Source organism: Synchiropus splendidus, chromosome 5 (genome assembly GCF_027744825.2).
Source record: "Synchiropus splendidus isolate RoL2022-P1 chromosome 5, RoL_Sspl_1.0, whole genome shotgun sequence".
NCBI lineage: Eukaryota > Metazoa > Chordata > Actinopteri > Syngnathiformes > Callionymidae > Synchiropus > Synchiropus splendidus.
Window position 1 is genome coordinate 27543195 of NC_071338.1, and position 18393 is coordinate 27561587.

Here is an 18393-nt window from a genome sequence, read left to right on the forward strand (position 1 = left end):
TAGATCATTTTTGAATCAGAATTTAAAGAAAAATAAGTTATAAAAAGATGGATTTCGTAATAACGTTCAAAAGCACTACTTAAAAAACATGAAGCACTAGATCTAATTGTCACAAAAAATTAAAAAAGGAAAAAAATCAATGAAGAAAACATAAAACAGAGAAAAAAACAGGCATGTGGCCAAAAAGCTCAAAGGAAAGGGCTTATTGGCTATCTTGATGCTGTGTCCTGTTTTTGTGCGTCATGTCATGTTGGAAACAAAATATATGGCTCCATTTCTCAAGTGTATTGTGTTTTCAGGGCATCAGAGCATTCGGAATAAACTGAAGATACAGTTCGCCTTTCAGCATATTAAATACTTGCCATTGCTTGCTTAACCGTGGACAGCAAACAAATACCATACATCACCACAGGCACAGGGGGTTACTTAGAGGCATCCTAACATGTAGCATTTCTACTGACACTTAACTTTTCCTTGAAATTTTTGTGTTCAACCTGTACTTCAGCTTAGACATTTAACTGTCATCAGGAAGCAGAGCAGAGGTTTGGAAGTATGCAAGTATTCATTGTAAACATGCTAGGAGAGAAAGGAGCTCATTTCTCATGAATGTATAAAAATACAGCATACACTCAAAGCAATAATACAACATCCATGATTCAAGACACGATCATTAACTAGGGCCATGCGGACATTCACTTCAGCGATGTGTTTTATGAAGTTGAGCTGCATTGGATGACTAATGATTCATGTTTGGTTCCCTCAAAAACATTACAAACATTATCTGAAACTAATTCAAGCAGGTTCAAAACCTTTCAAGTTATTCGCTAAGTTGTTAATTGTTACGTTTCATGTAACTTCAGTCATCAGTTTGTTGTCCAATATAGTCTCAAGCTCGTCAGGTCACTTTTCATCATTTTGTGTTGAGGGAAATTACTTTGCTTCATTTCGAGTAACTAACCACATGCTCCTAAGATGAGAAATGGCTTTAATCAAACAGAAATTGGCTCTGTGCTAAATTGTTTTAGTTTTTTACCACCCAGACCAATGGTTAAACACTCTTAGGACATTCTATAAGATTTCACGTGCACTTGTATACCTCACAAGATGCGCAACGTGTGTTCATTTGGGAGGAAAGCGTTTCCCAACAGTACAAAAACTTGCACAATCATTCGTCTGAAATACGGCAGATCTGTTTTCTATAAAATTTGAATAGAACAAAAGGTTTTGACATTGACTGCAGGGCTTTCACTTTTCTATTTTCGCTAATAGGAGACGGAAGAAAGCTCAGTGAGCTGCTCCATCTGTATTGGGTCCATGCCACAAGCCCAATGGAGTGAATTCTCCTGGAGCTCCAGATGGTGAGCCTGCTATGCACTGCATTTTACAAATAAGTGTGGGATAAATTAATGGAAACAATGAACACCATATTTCAATTTTAGCAGGGAAAACACAAAAGTTAGTGCAGATCATTTAACAAGCGCTTTTGATCAGAAGGTTTGTCTGCATCATCCACATGCTCTCAATTACCCCCACTGCCAAGTGTAATGCAAGTCTGTTAATACTTAAAATTTAGAGGATAAAAGTTATCATCTGGGGAGAAGGGAAGGTGCAGGGACTGTCACAATTTGATTTTAACAAAAAGATAAGTACATATTAGGTGATTTAATGTAGACAAAAAATCATGCATCAATAATTCCACTAATGGGTTTAAGTCAGAAACAGCATAGCAAGAAATCTGACAGTAAAAACAGTAACTCACACAACTTCTCCTCGTTCAACTTGACCAACGTGAAAAAATCAATTGTCACACAATCAACTCTTGCAAGAAAAATATCAACAAATGTGACTAATTCAGCCTATAAGTATTAATATTTTCAGACAATATTCAAAGAGCACTTTACATAAAAGTTCTAAAATCACTGAAGGCTTGTTAGAACGTCAAGAATCTGCGAGTGATTAAAAACAGATGGAATAACAGCAACACTGGTGCTTGAAGCTCAATCTACAAACAGGAAAGTCTAACCTCAACAGCCAGACTCTTTCCCCTAATCATTCCCAGACTCCCACTTGTTTTCACTTCAACCCCTTTAGAGCTCAAACAACTACTTAGAAAGATTTTTTGCATCAGCTGCATTATCCAAAAGAAAATGTAAAAAAAGCAAATCGCATAAGAAAAATAAATAGGTCCATATATGCGAAGGGCTGAAATTGTAAACCAGAACGCAGGCAGTTGAGTTGAAGTTTAACACTTGAAATACATGTGGCTCTCACTGATGTAATGGAAAATCAGCAAGACCTTCTGACTCACACATACAATTCACATGCACATACAGGATCGCAGAGCTTTGGTTTGAAAGAAGTCAACATGAAAGGTCTAAAAGAAATGTCAGATCACAAACAGACATAAGCTTAAACTCCATTCTGTTACACCAGCATACAACTTGAAATGACTTACCGATTTCCCGTTGTAGTAATACATTAAAGAGTTACTGCCCATTCCTGGGACAGGGAAGGCGCAATACATTATAGCTGTGTAATAGAGAGAGATACAGCAGCTGGAACCTGGATCTCTTCCTGGACTTACATCCAAACCGTTGAAAAGAGACTAATAATTCTTTCAGTTCTAGCTCTACACACACTCAACCCACTCAGAGGAAACTTATGCAAAGCAGGATTGTACCATTCCCCACAGCAAGAAGGGGGTGGTTTCATAAGGGAGTGGCTTCTGTGGTACATCCTTCATTTAAGCCTCTAAGTGCTGAGGCAACGAGGAAAAGGCCAAGGGGGAGGGGAGGAACAGAGATGTGGGCATAAAAAAAGATAAAGGAAAATGCGTGGGATACAAAACAAATGTGCGAGCGGATTTTGCAAGAGATAAAAAAAAAAGGATTATTCACAACATAAAATCCAGATTGTCCACTGGAGTGTTCAAATTAACCAGAAATACAATACCAATATGCACATTTACAAGAGTCTGAAATGTGTTAGCTAAATCATAATAAAAATAGAGGCAGTATATTGAATATAGTTTCAGGTTTAAAACTACTTCTGATGTCATCTGGACAGACATATATTTAACCATCAGTCTTTACAGCTAGTCCTTGCTGGTTTCGAAATAGAAATGTCAACATTATGGTTAAGTGCAGTATCATTGTGTTTGGTAATAATAAGACTATTCGCAATACTGATAAGTGAATACCAAATGCAAAACTGAACATGTTGGTTGAGGAATGACTGTAAACAACACATCATGGCATGCAACAGCTGCAAAGGGGTTTGCTTATGATGCGGAACAGGAAAACGATTCTCCACTTCGTAAACCTTAGGGGCCTCAGACTGGGGACGCCTGTGGGGAACCACCAATAGATATTTTATGGTCGCTCACTACTGTCCGCAGAGGTTGATATTACCTAAATAACATGAAGAGAGTAGGCAAAAAGAGCGGGACAGAAAGCATACTCATCTGAAAGCTCAATGAGAGCTGCTTTCATGTCAACCACTCCAAGCTTGACTAACCAGCCTTGTCTACTCATTGAAAGCATTATTGTTATAGAAAGATTAAAGCTTTGCTTCCCTAAAAATTGGCCCTTTAATATCCTTCCTCAACGAGCTGCTATTATTTGCCCCCTTTCTTCTCAGAGACTCTTTTAAACTCTTCCAAAATGCTGCCACTATACGCTGTTACTGGTTTATATCTGGCACAGTTTCAAACTGATGATTTAGGAAAAATGGTGCTGAGAGAAATGTTTGAAGGGTTTAAAACAAGTCCAGACACTGCCGGTGTTTTGAGTGGCAACATAAAAGCATCCAGGAGGTTTTCGTTTGGAAAACCAGTCACATCACTGACTGACTCACTGGACTGCTTATTCACTTCTTTATAGAAATGACTCTGTGGGGGACTAAGACAGGAAATCAGGGTGCTTAAGAGATGGAAACACTCATTAAGGAATACACATCTATTAATGTAGTGTTACCATCAAGCACGAGTTAAAGACGTGACAGCCCATATCGCTCAGGGAGAAGAAGCTCCACCTACTTGTTCAGATAAGCCACTGGAGGCTTCAGTCAGTTCTTTTCATGGAATTTGTTTTGGTGTTAAAAAAACAGTGCAAATCCACAGAGTGAGGTCACCTCCGTCCTAGAGATAGATATAGCGATGATGTCATCACTGTTTCCTGTGAGCGCGGAGCTAATAAAGACGGATACCTCTGGGATTTGGGGTACACTCAGCATTCTGACCCCTTAACCCTCAATGCTTGGCAGTAGGAAGTTTCTGATTTTCATCCAATAAAATTACATCTGTTTCTTGCATTAGGCAGCATGATAGGGCGTGTGGCTGTAGAGTGTCGATTGGGAGCCCCAAGGAGGAAAAGGAAAAATTTACTTCACACCAGGGAGCCTTAAAGCTCAGACACAGGGTTCACACATTTCAGAAGTCCATCCCTAGCCATGCTAGATGAAGGCCAAACATTCTGCAAAAAGCATCTAATTCACACTAATTTCATTCTCCTGAAGATCATCTGGAACTTTTCCTCCAAATTTTTGAAATACAAATACAGTTTCACTGAAAAAAAAAGTTCAGTTTTCTTGACTAATTCTTCATGGGCAAAACAGCCACTGCTAGAATAGGATAATTCAAATGTGTCTGACATCTGTCACATCCACGGGCACAACTTAACTTTGTTAAATATGACTTCATTCTGTAATAAATATTCATACAGATTGTTAAAAGTCGAAATAAACCACAGCCACATGGGGCTGACAGACATCTGTCTCCGATTGTTGAGGAATGAAACATTTTCAAATGTTTTCTCTTTTATCCCCATTATCACACAACATGTTTCTCAATTGTGTGAACTTTCACAGAGAACGGCGAAGAAGAAATTCTTCAGATGTGAAAATAAGTGCACATGAGAAAACTTAACCACTCAACTACTCATACTTAACACATACTTGTATTTCTGTTAAAGATGACTCATTTACATCACAGTTCGTCATATAGTGTACAACCAGGAAACGTGTTTCTGTTTATGACAAACATTATTTTTGCACATGGGCATTACTTATGAGAATAAGCTGAATCCCACAAGACTACATTTGGCATACCATCATGCCAAAAACAATGCATGTTCGGTGAATCTCCCTGTTGAGATACTTTTAAAGGATTATCTTGTTCGGTTTGTCTCAGAGGTTTGCCTTTTATTTTCTGAATGATCGTGCCAGTTAATTCACTCAAAAATAATGTGATGAAGATGAAGAAAATAATAAATAACCACTCCAGTGTGTTCCAAAAAAGGGAAATAAACAACCTCAATATCTGTTACAAAAGACTTCTTTGTCTTGTAAACAACACTCTACCTTACTGATTGTAGACAGGCCGCCTTTCTAACTCAGCCAGAGATTTGAAATCAAGTTTTGTATTAATGTTATGAAGTCACGCAACCCCAGCATGAATAATTTACAACAGGCTGCAATGTGAGTAATGACTTTAATCTGTATATTATTTTGGTTCTCTTTTATCCAGTTTAACTTCTCATGCAAAGATGAAAGACCTTTTTTTGATCCATTATCGCCACGCAGTTCCTAATGCCAGCGCTAAATTTCCACAATCCAAAGATAAACACAAAGAGAACAGTCCCAGAGGTGCGTGTGGCTGTTTAACATCATCCCAGTCAAACAAGGGGTGTCTATCTAATCAGCCATCTGATGAGGTCATCTCCAGGGAGGCTACTAACTGGGCTGAGGGCAGCGCCTGACAACCCCTACACAAGGCTGCTGCATCTACTATAAACAGTGAACAACAAATGTTCCAAATTTTAGTGGAGAAAAAAAAACTCTTAGGTTCTCTATCAGTGATGTCAAGAACAGCAACTAAATGAAAATGAGCAATGCCAAAAATATAGTCTTTATTAAAAAAAAAACACAAAACTGCAAAGCACTGGACACAAGCCTTAACTGAAAAATGTATGTTCCATAATTGAAAGTCAGTTAGTACAAATAAATTAAGTGTTGGATTTTTATTTTCAGATGAACGCTCTCAAAAAGACAAAAAACATACTTTCATAAATCGAAAAAGCCAATCAAGAAGTGTTAGGATAGAGAAACATTGAAGCGGAGGGGAATGTTTTGACATTTTCTGAATTGGAGACAATAAAACGTTTTTATTCATGAGCAGTTAATCACCCTCCAATCTGCAGCGGTCCATCTCATACATTTGACTGATCAGAATGCGCAACTTGAGTTACGCAAGCGGCAGACTTCAGTCTTGCCCTGTTGTTAATTGTTATCCATTTCTTTCGGTGTTTCCACTTTGTCTTAATATGTATCACCTGAGATTTCATCTTTAAAATTGGGTCATTTTTCTGATGGTGCGGTGGCTCTCATTTAAGCCGCGGCGGTGCGCCACACCATTAACTAACAATGTTAAAGCATCACTGCATAGTAGCGGCAGACTTCCAATTCTATTCACAAAAAACATCAGTTAACAAGCGCCAAAATAATAAAAGGGATAGAAAGATCAGAATGAGTGACTGAAAGATTAGGATGGCTCAGAATGTATCTGACAGAACACTCAGAAACAAGAGTCGCAGTGTGATGAATCAAAACAAATGTCAATCTTTTTTGCCAACTGCATGTAGGGTTCTCGCTTGCAAAAGCCCAGAGGGAAGCAGAATCTGAGCTCAACACATTTTCTTATCCTGCAGCTATAGCGACAACAAAGCCAGGGAGGAAGTGTCACATCAAGCCACTGTGCTTCCGACACTGGCATCACTATTGTTATTTACACAGAGACATGCACAAACACATCCCTGCATAGACAAAAACAGTCCTTAGGGGTTCCCAGAAATATCCTACAAGATGCATAATTTCACCCGAGAGCAAAAGCACCGGCTTAGTCCAGCTTTCCTGTCAGACAGGTGTCATTCCAGCTGACCATTTGAAGAAATCAACAGTGAATCACACAGCGAATGTAACTGATCAATACCATTTCAAAATAAAATAACTTCTTATTTATAAAACAGGATTATTTCAGTTACATATGCTCACACTCTCAGCACATATTCCACGGCGCAATATGGCAAATGAATGCTCACATTGCGCAACCTAATCTAGAGGCAGTATAATGTGGAACTATATCAATTTCAGGCATTGTGCGAGTTATTTCCACACCCATTCAAATGTCAGATTACTGGCAAACATTTTCTTTGTTGTTTAAGTGGAATGGGAAAAAATTGTAGGATATGGTTAGAGCTATAGAGTTTTCTGTGTCTCCCAGAAAATGTGTTCTTGTGATCTTGTACAGAAATATTTTGGTTGCCCCACTGAGGAGCGTAGCTAGAGCAGTTTTGTCTGATTCGTTCCTATTCAACAGTTCTTCAACCTGTTCATTTTATTCATGAGCAGGAAACACAAGTTTTGTCTGTGTGAAATATTACTGAATCTTTGTAAGATTTGCCATGAACATTCCTTCACTAAAATTTAAGAAGTAGGAAGAAGTTAAACATGCTCATCTAAGAAGCACATCTCCTCACAGTCAAAAGCAAAATTTAGTTTCATAACAAACTCAAATAAAAGCTCAAGATAAATTCCGAAGTTGGAAGACATCCTCCAGCAGATCAGAATGGATAGCATGTGTGCGGTTGAGGAGGAGAAAATTGTGTGTATATAAAGACCAATGAGACGTATAAACATTTAAATGTTTGCAATCAGCAGATGTTTGAGCCAGATAGCCTTTCCATCCTGGAGCACCTCTGAGTCAAAACCTACATGCACAGAGGATGTGCGCTGGTAAATATTTTGTCCGAGCGCCATCATGTATTGTACACACGCACACATCACACTTGGATTCACAACTTGCATTCCCCTGCTGTTTTAAACTGTCTACATGAGCGAAGAACCACAAGAAAAATGGCACGTAGAGAGGGAATTTAGAATTAAATAGATGAATGAAGCATGTTTTTTTTTCTTTCTTAAAAAATCTAGCTCCATCTATTCAGGTCTCTTGTGAGGTTCATGTGCCTGCTTACACAAGCAAAACAATTTCCGAGGCATCTGCAGCTGCACTCAGGCTTTACAGGTACACTGCGGGGTCTCCACACAGCTGCTGCTGGCTCCAGGTGTGCCTTCAACACATCTCAACACCAGCCTCACAGCATTTAGCATCGTTGACAGTGTCACACACTCATGTTCTGGCTGACAACCAGCAATCATGCAACAAGTGTCCTCTATAACGCCAACCTTAGGGTTCATGCCGCTAAACCTCACTTGTGCATTTTGTTAGTCAATACAAATACCTTCACACCTCATCAGAGCTGCCAGACAACCTCCCACTCACGTAACTTATATAACGCCTATAAAAAATATCTTGCGCTTTCACGACTCGCAGCTTGATACAAAAGACTTGTAGCCCTTTTCAACACAGCCATCCTTAGTCTTTCAAATAGGATCAAAGAAAAACTGGGATAATTCCTCCAAGCGCTGTGCTTTATCTTCAGACCAGTCGTGAGTGACAAGAACGAGCTGTTTTTTATCCCATGCTCTGTCACTGTTTCTTCCCATCTACTATTGTACTGTTTGATTGTACTCTTATGAGTCGCAGAGCCGCACCTGCGCCCATGTGTTAAGTACTGACAAATAAAAGCCCAGCGTCCATTTACACAACAAAGAGATGTAACCCGCAAGGCAACCATTCTTCGTCTGCCTGCCCGCCTCCCTCCGTCTGACAAGAACTACGATATATCACTTACTTAAGCGGGAGCTGGAAAACCTTCCCGCTGCTGCCAAAGACCGCTCCTCTTCTTGTGCTCTGACAAACTATTCCTCAAATACAAATCCAGAAACAAAACCAATGTCAGCCTTTTATAGTGAGATGCCTGTTCAATATTTGATTTCAGAGCAGTAGAGGTGACGATAATCACCTCTTTCTAATCCCGCTCTAAATCCCCTGGCAAAACAAGAAACTTGTCTTATTTAACAAGAGAAAAAGCTGAATTTAAATAAATCAGTGACTCTTTATTAAGAAAGGAAAAAAAGACACGTATAAGTTTGAGGAATTTGAAGGAGAGCTCAACAAAATCTTTGTTATTCCACCAGGGCTCTAACAATGAGCATCTGACTTAGTGATTTATGCATATTAATGATCTCCTACACCCCCTGTCTAAGTGAAAGCAAGCTGAGCTCCACACTTCTCTGCATCCTAATGGTTTCTGCTCCACCGGGATCATTACCAACAGAAATTTCAGATACTCTGTGCTATTAATCTCTGTCTGTCCTCCTGTTCAGCTACGTAATGACTAATTAAACATCAAAAGAGCAGAGCTGGGGATACGCTTTGACAGCCTCACTTTCTCCCAGGAGAGGTGAGGAGGCTAGACTGTGACAGGGCACCACTAAAAATCAATCACCTTTAGATACACACACGTCTGCGTGCAGCCGTGTACACAAAGACACACTTTAAAACATACTTTATAAGACCTACAGAGACATGTGCAAACAGCAATCCAAGATCCAACAAGAACCTTTTGAAAACAAACAAGTCTAAACTTTGATTTGCTAGAAGACTAGTGGTGTCACTGCTTAACAAGTCTGTCAACGACTCAACACACAAGTGAATTCCCGTCCAAGAACTGTGTTGCTGATGTCAAGAGCGTCCTTTGTGTTAAGGAGATGAAAAGGAAGGGCGTCTGAGTGGCATTAATGTGCGTGTGTGTGTGTGCTTTGGTAAGCTCACTGTGAGATGTATTTATATGAGAGGTAGATGATCTTCCACTCACAGATGAAGGCAGGCCAGGAGGGACCTTGCGAACCTTTTTTGTTTGTAGAGGATCTGTGGAAAGATGAAAGCACATCTCTTTATTCACAGGGAAACAGGTAGCACGCACGAATTTGATGAAAAGAAAATTGCTTTTATTTGGGAATAGATTTTGATCTGACAACTCAACAGTGTTGCTTTATTTTTCATTCCAGTATTTCTTTTATGTAAATCAGTAGATTTAGGACTAAACCAAAAAGGCATTACATTTATTCACACATAGACAAACATGCTGCTTTTTTTCTGGCTTGTCTTTAATTAATTCAATTCACTTTTGTTATCAACTGAGCAGCAAAATACTAAATGAACAGGTGGAGAATTAAATCAAAACAGAACTTGCCAATAGACGGTGGATCTTGAAGAGCGCGTCTTTTGGGATTAGCTGCATTGAAAGAGTAGAATGGCGTGGACTGCTTTCCTGCCGTAGTCCCAGAACTGGGACTTGATAACCCCACGTCTGATCGCAGGGTAGACTGCAAGAGAAAATACCCCCAAAAAGCAGCAAGTTTATTTCAAGAAAGTATGACAGTTGTGGGCACATCTTGGAAGCATTCGATATACAGAGCAGCATCTTTATATGTGTAAGAATATGAAATGTATCTCCATCCTTGGTAACTCGGGTTTTATGTGCCTCTACATTTTAAGGGAATAAAACAATGAATGATTTATTTTTGGTGCACATGATCAAAAATATGCTGAGCTCATGATTTCCATCATAATGTAGATTACAACTGCGTTTAACAGACCTCACAGATAAGAGGTTACTAAGCCTAATTACTGAAATCAGTTGTAGATGTAAAAATGTGAAGGCATCAGCTGAGAGTACAGAAGTACAAAATAAAACCAGAGAATCTAGTTCTCTACTGCTGAGCTGATGTTGTGGTTTACAATCTCATCCGGTTTTGTCGTGCACATTTCAAACAAACAACCACAGTACAAATGGGGCGAAAAATGGAACAGGAAAATGAGGAAAAAACATACGAAGTGCAGTCACAATACTGGTGGGTTGAAAATCAGTGTGATAAAAAAGAAACAATCCACAAATGTAAACTAACCTAGGTCAACAAATTTGTAAATGTAAAAACCCCAATGACAACCACACACGAGCCAAGAAGGGGGTACGAATTCATTCAAGACAGGATGAACTCATTTGTTTGGTTGTTTAAATACTTACTAAAGTGTACAAAAATGTCACAACATACCTTCCCTTCTCTTACTGTGCTCACAATTATTTTTTCTATAATTAAAACTGCTAGTCACTAAATCCCCACAGCTATGGTGAAGTAGAAGCCCTACACTTCACCACAGTCAGTGAGTGCATTATCAACAACTTTTTCATTTGGCAGACGTACAGTGATAATCACTTAATCTCCATGGCAGAGGTAAAGAGGACGCATGTCAACTCACCTGGCAGGCTGAAGCTCCAGCTTCCCGACCATAGCTGAATGAAGCTCTTTCCGTCTTTCCTGAGAGACATAATACAGAGGAATCAATCCACTCATTTGTTAAAAAATGTGTTTTTGCCTGGGTCCCCTGCTAGAAAACCTTAGATTAGTTAAGGGTTCACTCACTTTAGACTTCAATTTCAGTAATGGTTCATGACATCTTTGACTCAATCACCAAGGATGAGATTAACTACCGTGCATGTTTCACTAGTGTTCCTGCTTTTATCCACAGTTGGTGAACTATATTCCAACAAATAAGAACAAGATATATACAGTACATTAGCTGCCCTCCGAATGTTCTGTCACAGCCATGGATTGCCATAATCCACTCAGTGAAAGAACACAACATGTACGCTCACCAAGAAAGACAAACCACAGCACCAAAAACAAATGATTCATACACATTTCTAATCTGACCTCAGCATTTTCCTTTCTCGAATCGCCGGACAACCATGAGCTCTGAGAGAATGATGAATAACTTTAACTTGATCATACATTATTTTGTCAGACGTCCAGATATTTCATGCACAACATGAAAAGATTTTGTTTACTGTGGGGAAAAAAGGGTCTCTTTTGTGAGTTTAAAAAACCTGCAAAGCTAGGAGGTTTTGCTACACAGTGAAGAACAGCAATGCAGGTGAACAGTGACACAGGTACGTGATCTTAGTCTTGCTTTTCTGTGCAGCCCTGTGGGAGACAATGATGCATCTGTGCTGGGACTCTCTGGAGACAACAGAAGCTGAGGAAATCAAAAGTATTGGAAGAAGTGGAAACTTCACTTTATCACAGTTTAGTTCTGCTTCATTGCTATTGTAATTGTCCATCTGCTTCAAAATGGGATTCAAAGGCCAAACCAGTGGTGATGTCATTAATGTGAATGACGGGTGAATTCATTTGTACAGAACTAGTCAATTTGCATATATATATATATATAATCCGTTGTCGCTATATTAAGATTGAACTCTTGAGCTTTAAGGTTCATTACTTAACAACTAGCATTGATGTTAGTTGAAATATAATATAACTATATTAAGCTGCTTTTAACCTTTCAATGGTTTTCAGCTATCAATTAATTTATGTAATCTCATTTACGGGGCTAATGTACTGACTGATGCAGCCTGAATTTAAATCATTACACCGTCAGAAAGTTTACAAGGTTTATGGGGTTGAGGCTTTTTAAATATGAGCCTTCTGCAATTATTATTATTAATTAATTACTATTTTCGCGAAAAGTTTTCAAACGTATGAAATGAAATAGTTGAAGGTTAAAAATGGTCAATGTTAGTGATGAAAAAGTACAGAACAATAATAAGGATATATAAGGATAAATATAAGTGACCCGTAGATACTATTAAGTAATTTTAGTACAACTGCCTTTACTAAGCCACTCAACAAAAAAAAACATTGATAAATGACAAATCCATCTATGTAACTTTTGGTGTGTGTATTATTTTGCTAGAGGAATAGAAAATCCACACGTTCTGTTAAAAAAATAGATGGGAGTTAAACCCCGCATATTTCTGACAAACTCAGTTAGTCAGCTGGCTTGAACTCAGGCAGTGCATAACCCATTTAAAACAAAACTTAGGAAAAAAATGAGGGGCTGTTCTCTGAATCAAATTGGGAAAGAAACCAGATTCACAAAAGCCTTCCAATAACTTGTTTTGAAGCCTCTCCATATTTGTTTGACTGTGGGCGGCGCTGACCGCAGGGTTGCGACTTTTAGGGAAGTAAAGCTTGCCAATTTTAAGTTGCTTGGCACTTAAGTCCTTTTCATACTTTGCCAACATTTAGAAAAATTAATGGGCCATTGTCTGATGGTGCATCAACTACTTCACTGTTATCCAAATGCTACATGATAAAACCTCTAAATTTAGCACTTTGTAAGGGAGCGCAACTGTTGTTGAGCCAGGTACAAAAAAAGAAACTTTTGCTTCATTGGTTTTGCTATTTCTGTTCCTGATACAATTGAGCATATTGTTGAGCAACACTTGCAAACATTTTCAATCTTCTGGGCCAATAATGGGAACACAAAACTTAAGCTGCCGGGTAATACATAAAATTTAACCAAATTAAAATCAATTTAACAAAACGAAATTGAAGCACGCTTAATTTTCCTCTGCTACACCACTTTGAGATAACCAGCAAGAGTAATGTGAAGTACAGTGCAACACTTTGAATGCTTGTAATAGACACACTTATCATGGGAAACTACTAATATAAGTGTTAAAATTTCACAAAATAGATGCCCAGGCTTTCACCCGTCTCCCTTTATCGATGACAGATCTGCAGTGCGCACATTGTGTGTTTGTGTTCAGCCACTTTGTTTGATAATGTAAGAGGTAGTGACCTAAGTGTCTCGGGGGATCATTACTGAACTGTTGCCACAAAAACAGGCAATTAGTGGGAATGCATGAGAGCCTGGGAAACGTTTTCCTTTTGAGAAAAATAAATAAATTCACCACCCTGGAAAATATTTTTGCAGATTGTAAGCAAGTTCAGAAAGGTACAAAAAAAAAAAACTTTTCTAAAATAATATTTCTTAGGGATGACTAGGCAAACCTAGTCCTAACTACAAATGTGATGTTTCTTTCCTGGTAACTTTTCACTGACCACCTTGTGCTTCCTTCTCATATGAGTTTGTGTGTACCCACCCAGTGAGAGTCACCAGGTTCAGTCAAAAAGTTAATAAAAGCTGGCTCGGAGAGAGGCCAGCGTGGGTGTGGAAGCACTTGATGTTAGATGACCAAATCAGTTTCCTCCTCCCCGGTGGGGGAAAAATGTGTACAGGCCAGGATCAAGAACAACAGGAGAAACACGACAGAGCAACGACAACTCAAAGCAAACATGTCTGACTCGCCCTCAGCTTAACATCCATTTATTCATTCAGTCCTGTCAGCAGTGACATTATTCAAAAAGGAAGAGCAAATGTTAATGAGCCCTAATTTGCATTTTTTCCCTTTGTTAAAATGTCACTGATTATTACATACGACGATGATAAATGTGTCTGCTTATGCAGCTTGATGTTTAATTAGCCATTTCGTTGACTAAATAGATCAATTAAATGAAAGGGATCACTTTACTCTTTCTAATCAGCTAGGAATGCTGCTAAAAGCAGAGGATCTCCAAATGTGCAAATTCTATCGTGGATATATTTATTAATGAATTTCTCATATGTAATCGCGCTGCCATGTGATGTGGATTCACTTGGATTCAGCAGCGAAGAGACAAGATGTGGATTTTCTGATCGTATTCATTTCATTCAAATGTAATCTGGTGCCATGGCTTGGTCTATTTGAATTTCCTGACACACTAAAGAGGAAAAGGGGGTGGTTGGAATGGGAAAATGTTTTTGCGTGGCCTTTGCGTTTTCCAAGACCATCCTCCTTGCCATTGCGTTTTACTCACAAATGAGGAAAAAAATACATTACTGTGGAGCAGATGGGAACATTCCACATGACCAAACCAATCAATCACATTGGTAGGACGCAGGTGTGACACAGCCGTGCAGCAACACACCATTTCACAGTCTATCAGGCACAAACACATGGTCACCAATCAATGCAGCCCTCAAAACCCATGGGTAGGTGTTCCTCTCCAGAGCCTCAGTGGTTCATGGCTGATGACTTCATAATCATCCATCCCTTCTCTCAGAGGAATAGAGCGATGAGCTCTCTGATAACGTCACCTACCATGTAAACGGCATTGAACAGTGGCATTAACATCTTACCAAGGACCACAAACTAAAACTTGAGATAACTTGCACCTTTTAAGAGCCACAAAATCCAATTAACAACCAAGACTATGAAGCATGGTAAGATTTTGGAATCAAGACCGAATGAGACATCAAAGTGAGTGTGGGTGTTTACCGTGAGAGGCCAAACAAAGGTTGAAAAGCCACACGAAACACAGACATGGTGAGGGAGAAAAAGGCTGATCCAGTAATGTAAAATTAATCCTCCACATGAAAACAAGCGGGGTTTAGAAATAAGAAAAGGCCAACATACAATGTTTCACAGATCATTTACTTCCATCAAAGTTCGTGACTGGGGCCCCGTGGTAACAGCAAGATAAAGGCATACACTAATGCAACAAAAATGAATGCCATGGCAGCAGCTATTAACATCAATTATCACCGCCATATTCTGGGCACTAGATAATTCTCATTGAGACTTTCTCACCATACTTCCCACACTCAGAACCGTGCCAGAGCAGAGGAAAATGTCAGGGATTGTAAAAATTAGAGGAAAGGCAAGGCACATTTTCAGATCATATCAGCAAATCCAAACATGGCGTATGGCGTCCACAACAGCTAAAATACATAAATCTCAGAGAACCAAGCTCATGTCAGTCAGTCAGTCACTGTGTAACCAGTTCAGGAGAATAGTTTTGACAGCAAAGCAGTTTGTTGTAATGGTCATTAGCATATGCGAAACAACACTGAACTCATAATAGACACTAGTAACGTGCAGAGTCTACTTCACAGCAACATAAACCACTGAAACAAATGATGCTTTTTGCAGTCTAAATTCATAACTGCCTTTATTAATCTTTATTATCCAACTGCTTATCGGGTGCACAAACCAATTCAGTCATAGTATCTGTTCCTTTTTGCTTGCCATTTCAACTAGTTATAGACAAGGCCTTTTCTGCAGCTCACAAGCCACTGACACAATACTGTATATCCACCAAATCTCACCTCTCCCAGTGCTAGAAACCCTAACTGTGGAGGTACTAGCTCACGGAGAGAAATGATGCTATGTGAATGATGGAGTTCTTTACTGTATCTGTAAGCAGTTACTGTACATCCCTGTAAACCATTTTCAATCAAATGGCAGACCTAAAAATTAACTAATTAATCTTCATTTTTTCTTGATGCAACAAAGATGGACTTCATCTGTGTAAGTCCAGTAGTGTGCAGGTCCCTGTACAGTGAGGTCATATCTAATATTCACTGTCCTAAGAGCGCAAGCACCTTACTCACAGTTGCACTATATCATAGAATCATATTTTGCAAAAATTCTATCCTCTCTCTAGAGACAACTGCCCCATTCCCACTGAGAGTACAGCTGAACGGTGAACCTCACCAGTCAAATCATCCAGAGAGCTGAGCCAGTAACTAAGAGAAGCACAGGTAAGGGGACTGCTTGGATGTGAAGTTGCGGGAGGCAAAAGGATAGCGAAAAGGGATTTGCACCCTTTCAGTTCCTCTACAGCTCTTCATGCTCCACTGACCGTGGTGACAGATAAGAACACCCCACAGCTATGCATAATGACCTGCTACAGCCACTAAACTGTGCAGTGCTGCACACCACCTTTTTTTAGATGGCGCAATCGTTTAAAGAAAACGTTTATTTTAAATATATTTTTGCAGATACCAGATTGAAACAACCTGTTGTGCTTGTGTCTGCATGTTCATGTGACTGTGAGTGAGGAAAATGAGCAGCAGGGGCACCATATGTGACACATTCTGTAGCACTGGCCAATTGCACACCTGAACAGCACCTGCCCTGTTGGGTGTCTCTCCAGGGACAAGGCATTAACACATGACACCTGTACCTGTCAGACCCCGGTGATCATTGTTTGATGTGTGATAGGCATTCATTAAAAGCCTCCGGACAAACAATGAATGAACAGAAAGACAGAGCAAATCCGTTTTTTCCAGGATGCGGATGATTACTGCTAAACAGAGACTGACGCAATTCCCCTATAGGGCACCATGAACACAAGCAGTGATTCATGATGATATTTAGAAAACTAATTACAAAATCCAAGCACCTCCTTTTTTAGACTTGGGAGTGTCACATTACACTTACATGTGTCGGGGTGTTGCTTGAGGCTATTTGTGTGAAGTGATGACACCATTAAGCTGATTAGTTTTAATACAAAGCCACACTGCATGTGCACTATGTAACAGTCAAGTGGAACGTGGGTGTCAATTTGCAATTCAGCAGTATGGGTGATAATATGTCAATTCCTTATGAGAACTTAGAGTTTGTGTGCAGTGATGACATTATTTGACCAGTGTATAAGTGCTCCTGTCGCTCTGAAACTATCTAGACTTCATCCTTTTAAAGATGCTGCAAACTGGTTGTGGGACCAATATGGGAAAGAAATACCACATTGACAACAGAGTTGATGCGCTTCAGTCTCTTCAGTTACATTTTGTGACTTAATTACAAGGCCACAAATAATGACTTTGACAACTGAATCTGAACTATCTCATAAATCCATTGGTTATTATCATATCAGAATGATTCAATTACCATCTTTACTCTTGACATGGAGCTCTGGTGATGCGATGATTGCACACTGGTGTACTGTTAATAAAAGTTTATTTTATTTAATAGGAGTTTATTTTCAATGTTTTTTGCTACTCAAATCAGTATAATTATTTTCATTTGCACCAGCAAAGCTACACTTGACTGCACATCTAAACTTCACTTGTGCGTATGACGTTGTTGAATGACTATTAGATGTTTATAGTCCAGAAATTATGGGAATTTACATGAATAATTATTATTAATAAAGACAAACCTAGTCATCCACTCTCAAGTTTTTCATGTTAACGCAAGGCAAGTGCATGAAAAAAATACTTCAGAAGCTGCAATCATACCACCTAGATTATGTACGCATTTAATACCAGGGAAAAAGGTTTATCATGATGGATATACATATAAAGCTCGGAAAACTTGGATTCAACATCTTTAACAATGCAGCAGGTTAGTGTGAGGATTAGTTGCAATGCAGTGAGGCTTATGTGCATGTGAGTCAATCAGATCCATCTAGGTCCTCACAATGACAGGAGCTTGTGATAGTAAATCTGGCAACCCACTCCACCAGTTCAATTGTGACAGCATTGTCTGATGATCAAGCAGGATCGGTTCAGCAACAGTCTACAACAAGACTACCTGTCCAACCTAGGTCTCACATTTGCGCTTTATGGGATAATTTACTTGATGTCCATGGTATCAAGTACAAAGTGCGACTGTATAATAACATACCTTACTAATGTAAAATTTGATTCAACGTCTCCATACCGTATTGAAGTCACCATATTATATTTACAAGGCTTGAAGTCGATATCCAACAGTTGTTAAAGGTTTTTCTTTTTACAGTTCAAAAGGTCAGTTAACT

General features: G+C 39.1%; 1 protein-coding gene across 13 annotated transcripts in view; it reads right to left on the reverse strand.

The window, feature by feature from the left end:
• Positions 1–18393, reverse strand: part of tcf12 (transcription factor 12) — a 46356-nt gene that overhangs the window by 14029 nt on the left and 13934 nt on the right. For 11 of the 13 annotated variants that reach the window (XM_053864967.1, XM_053864974.1, XM_053864966.1 and 8 more), the window contains exons 6-8: positions 11219–11277; positions 10152–10284; positions 9774–9826 (exon numbers count right to left, since the gene is read on the reverse strand). In XM_053864967.1, coding sequence (XP_053720942.1) covers positions 9774–9826; positions 10152–10284; positions 11219–11277 — 245 coding nt within the window. Of the gene's footprint in view, positions 1–2455; positions 2667–9773; positions 9827–10151; positions 10285–11218; positions 11278–18393 lie in introns of those variants that run through there. The other 2 variants (XM_053864969.1, XM_053864970.1) reach the window with 2 other exon arrangements.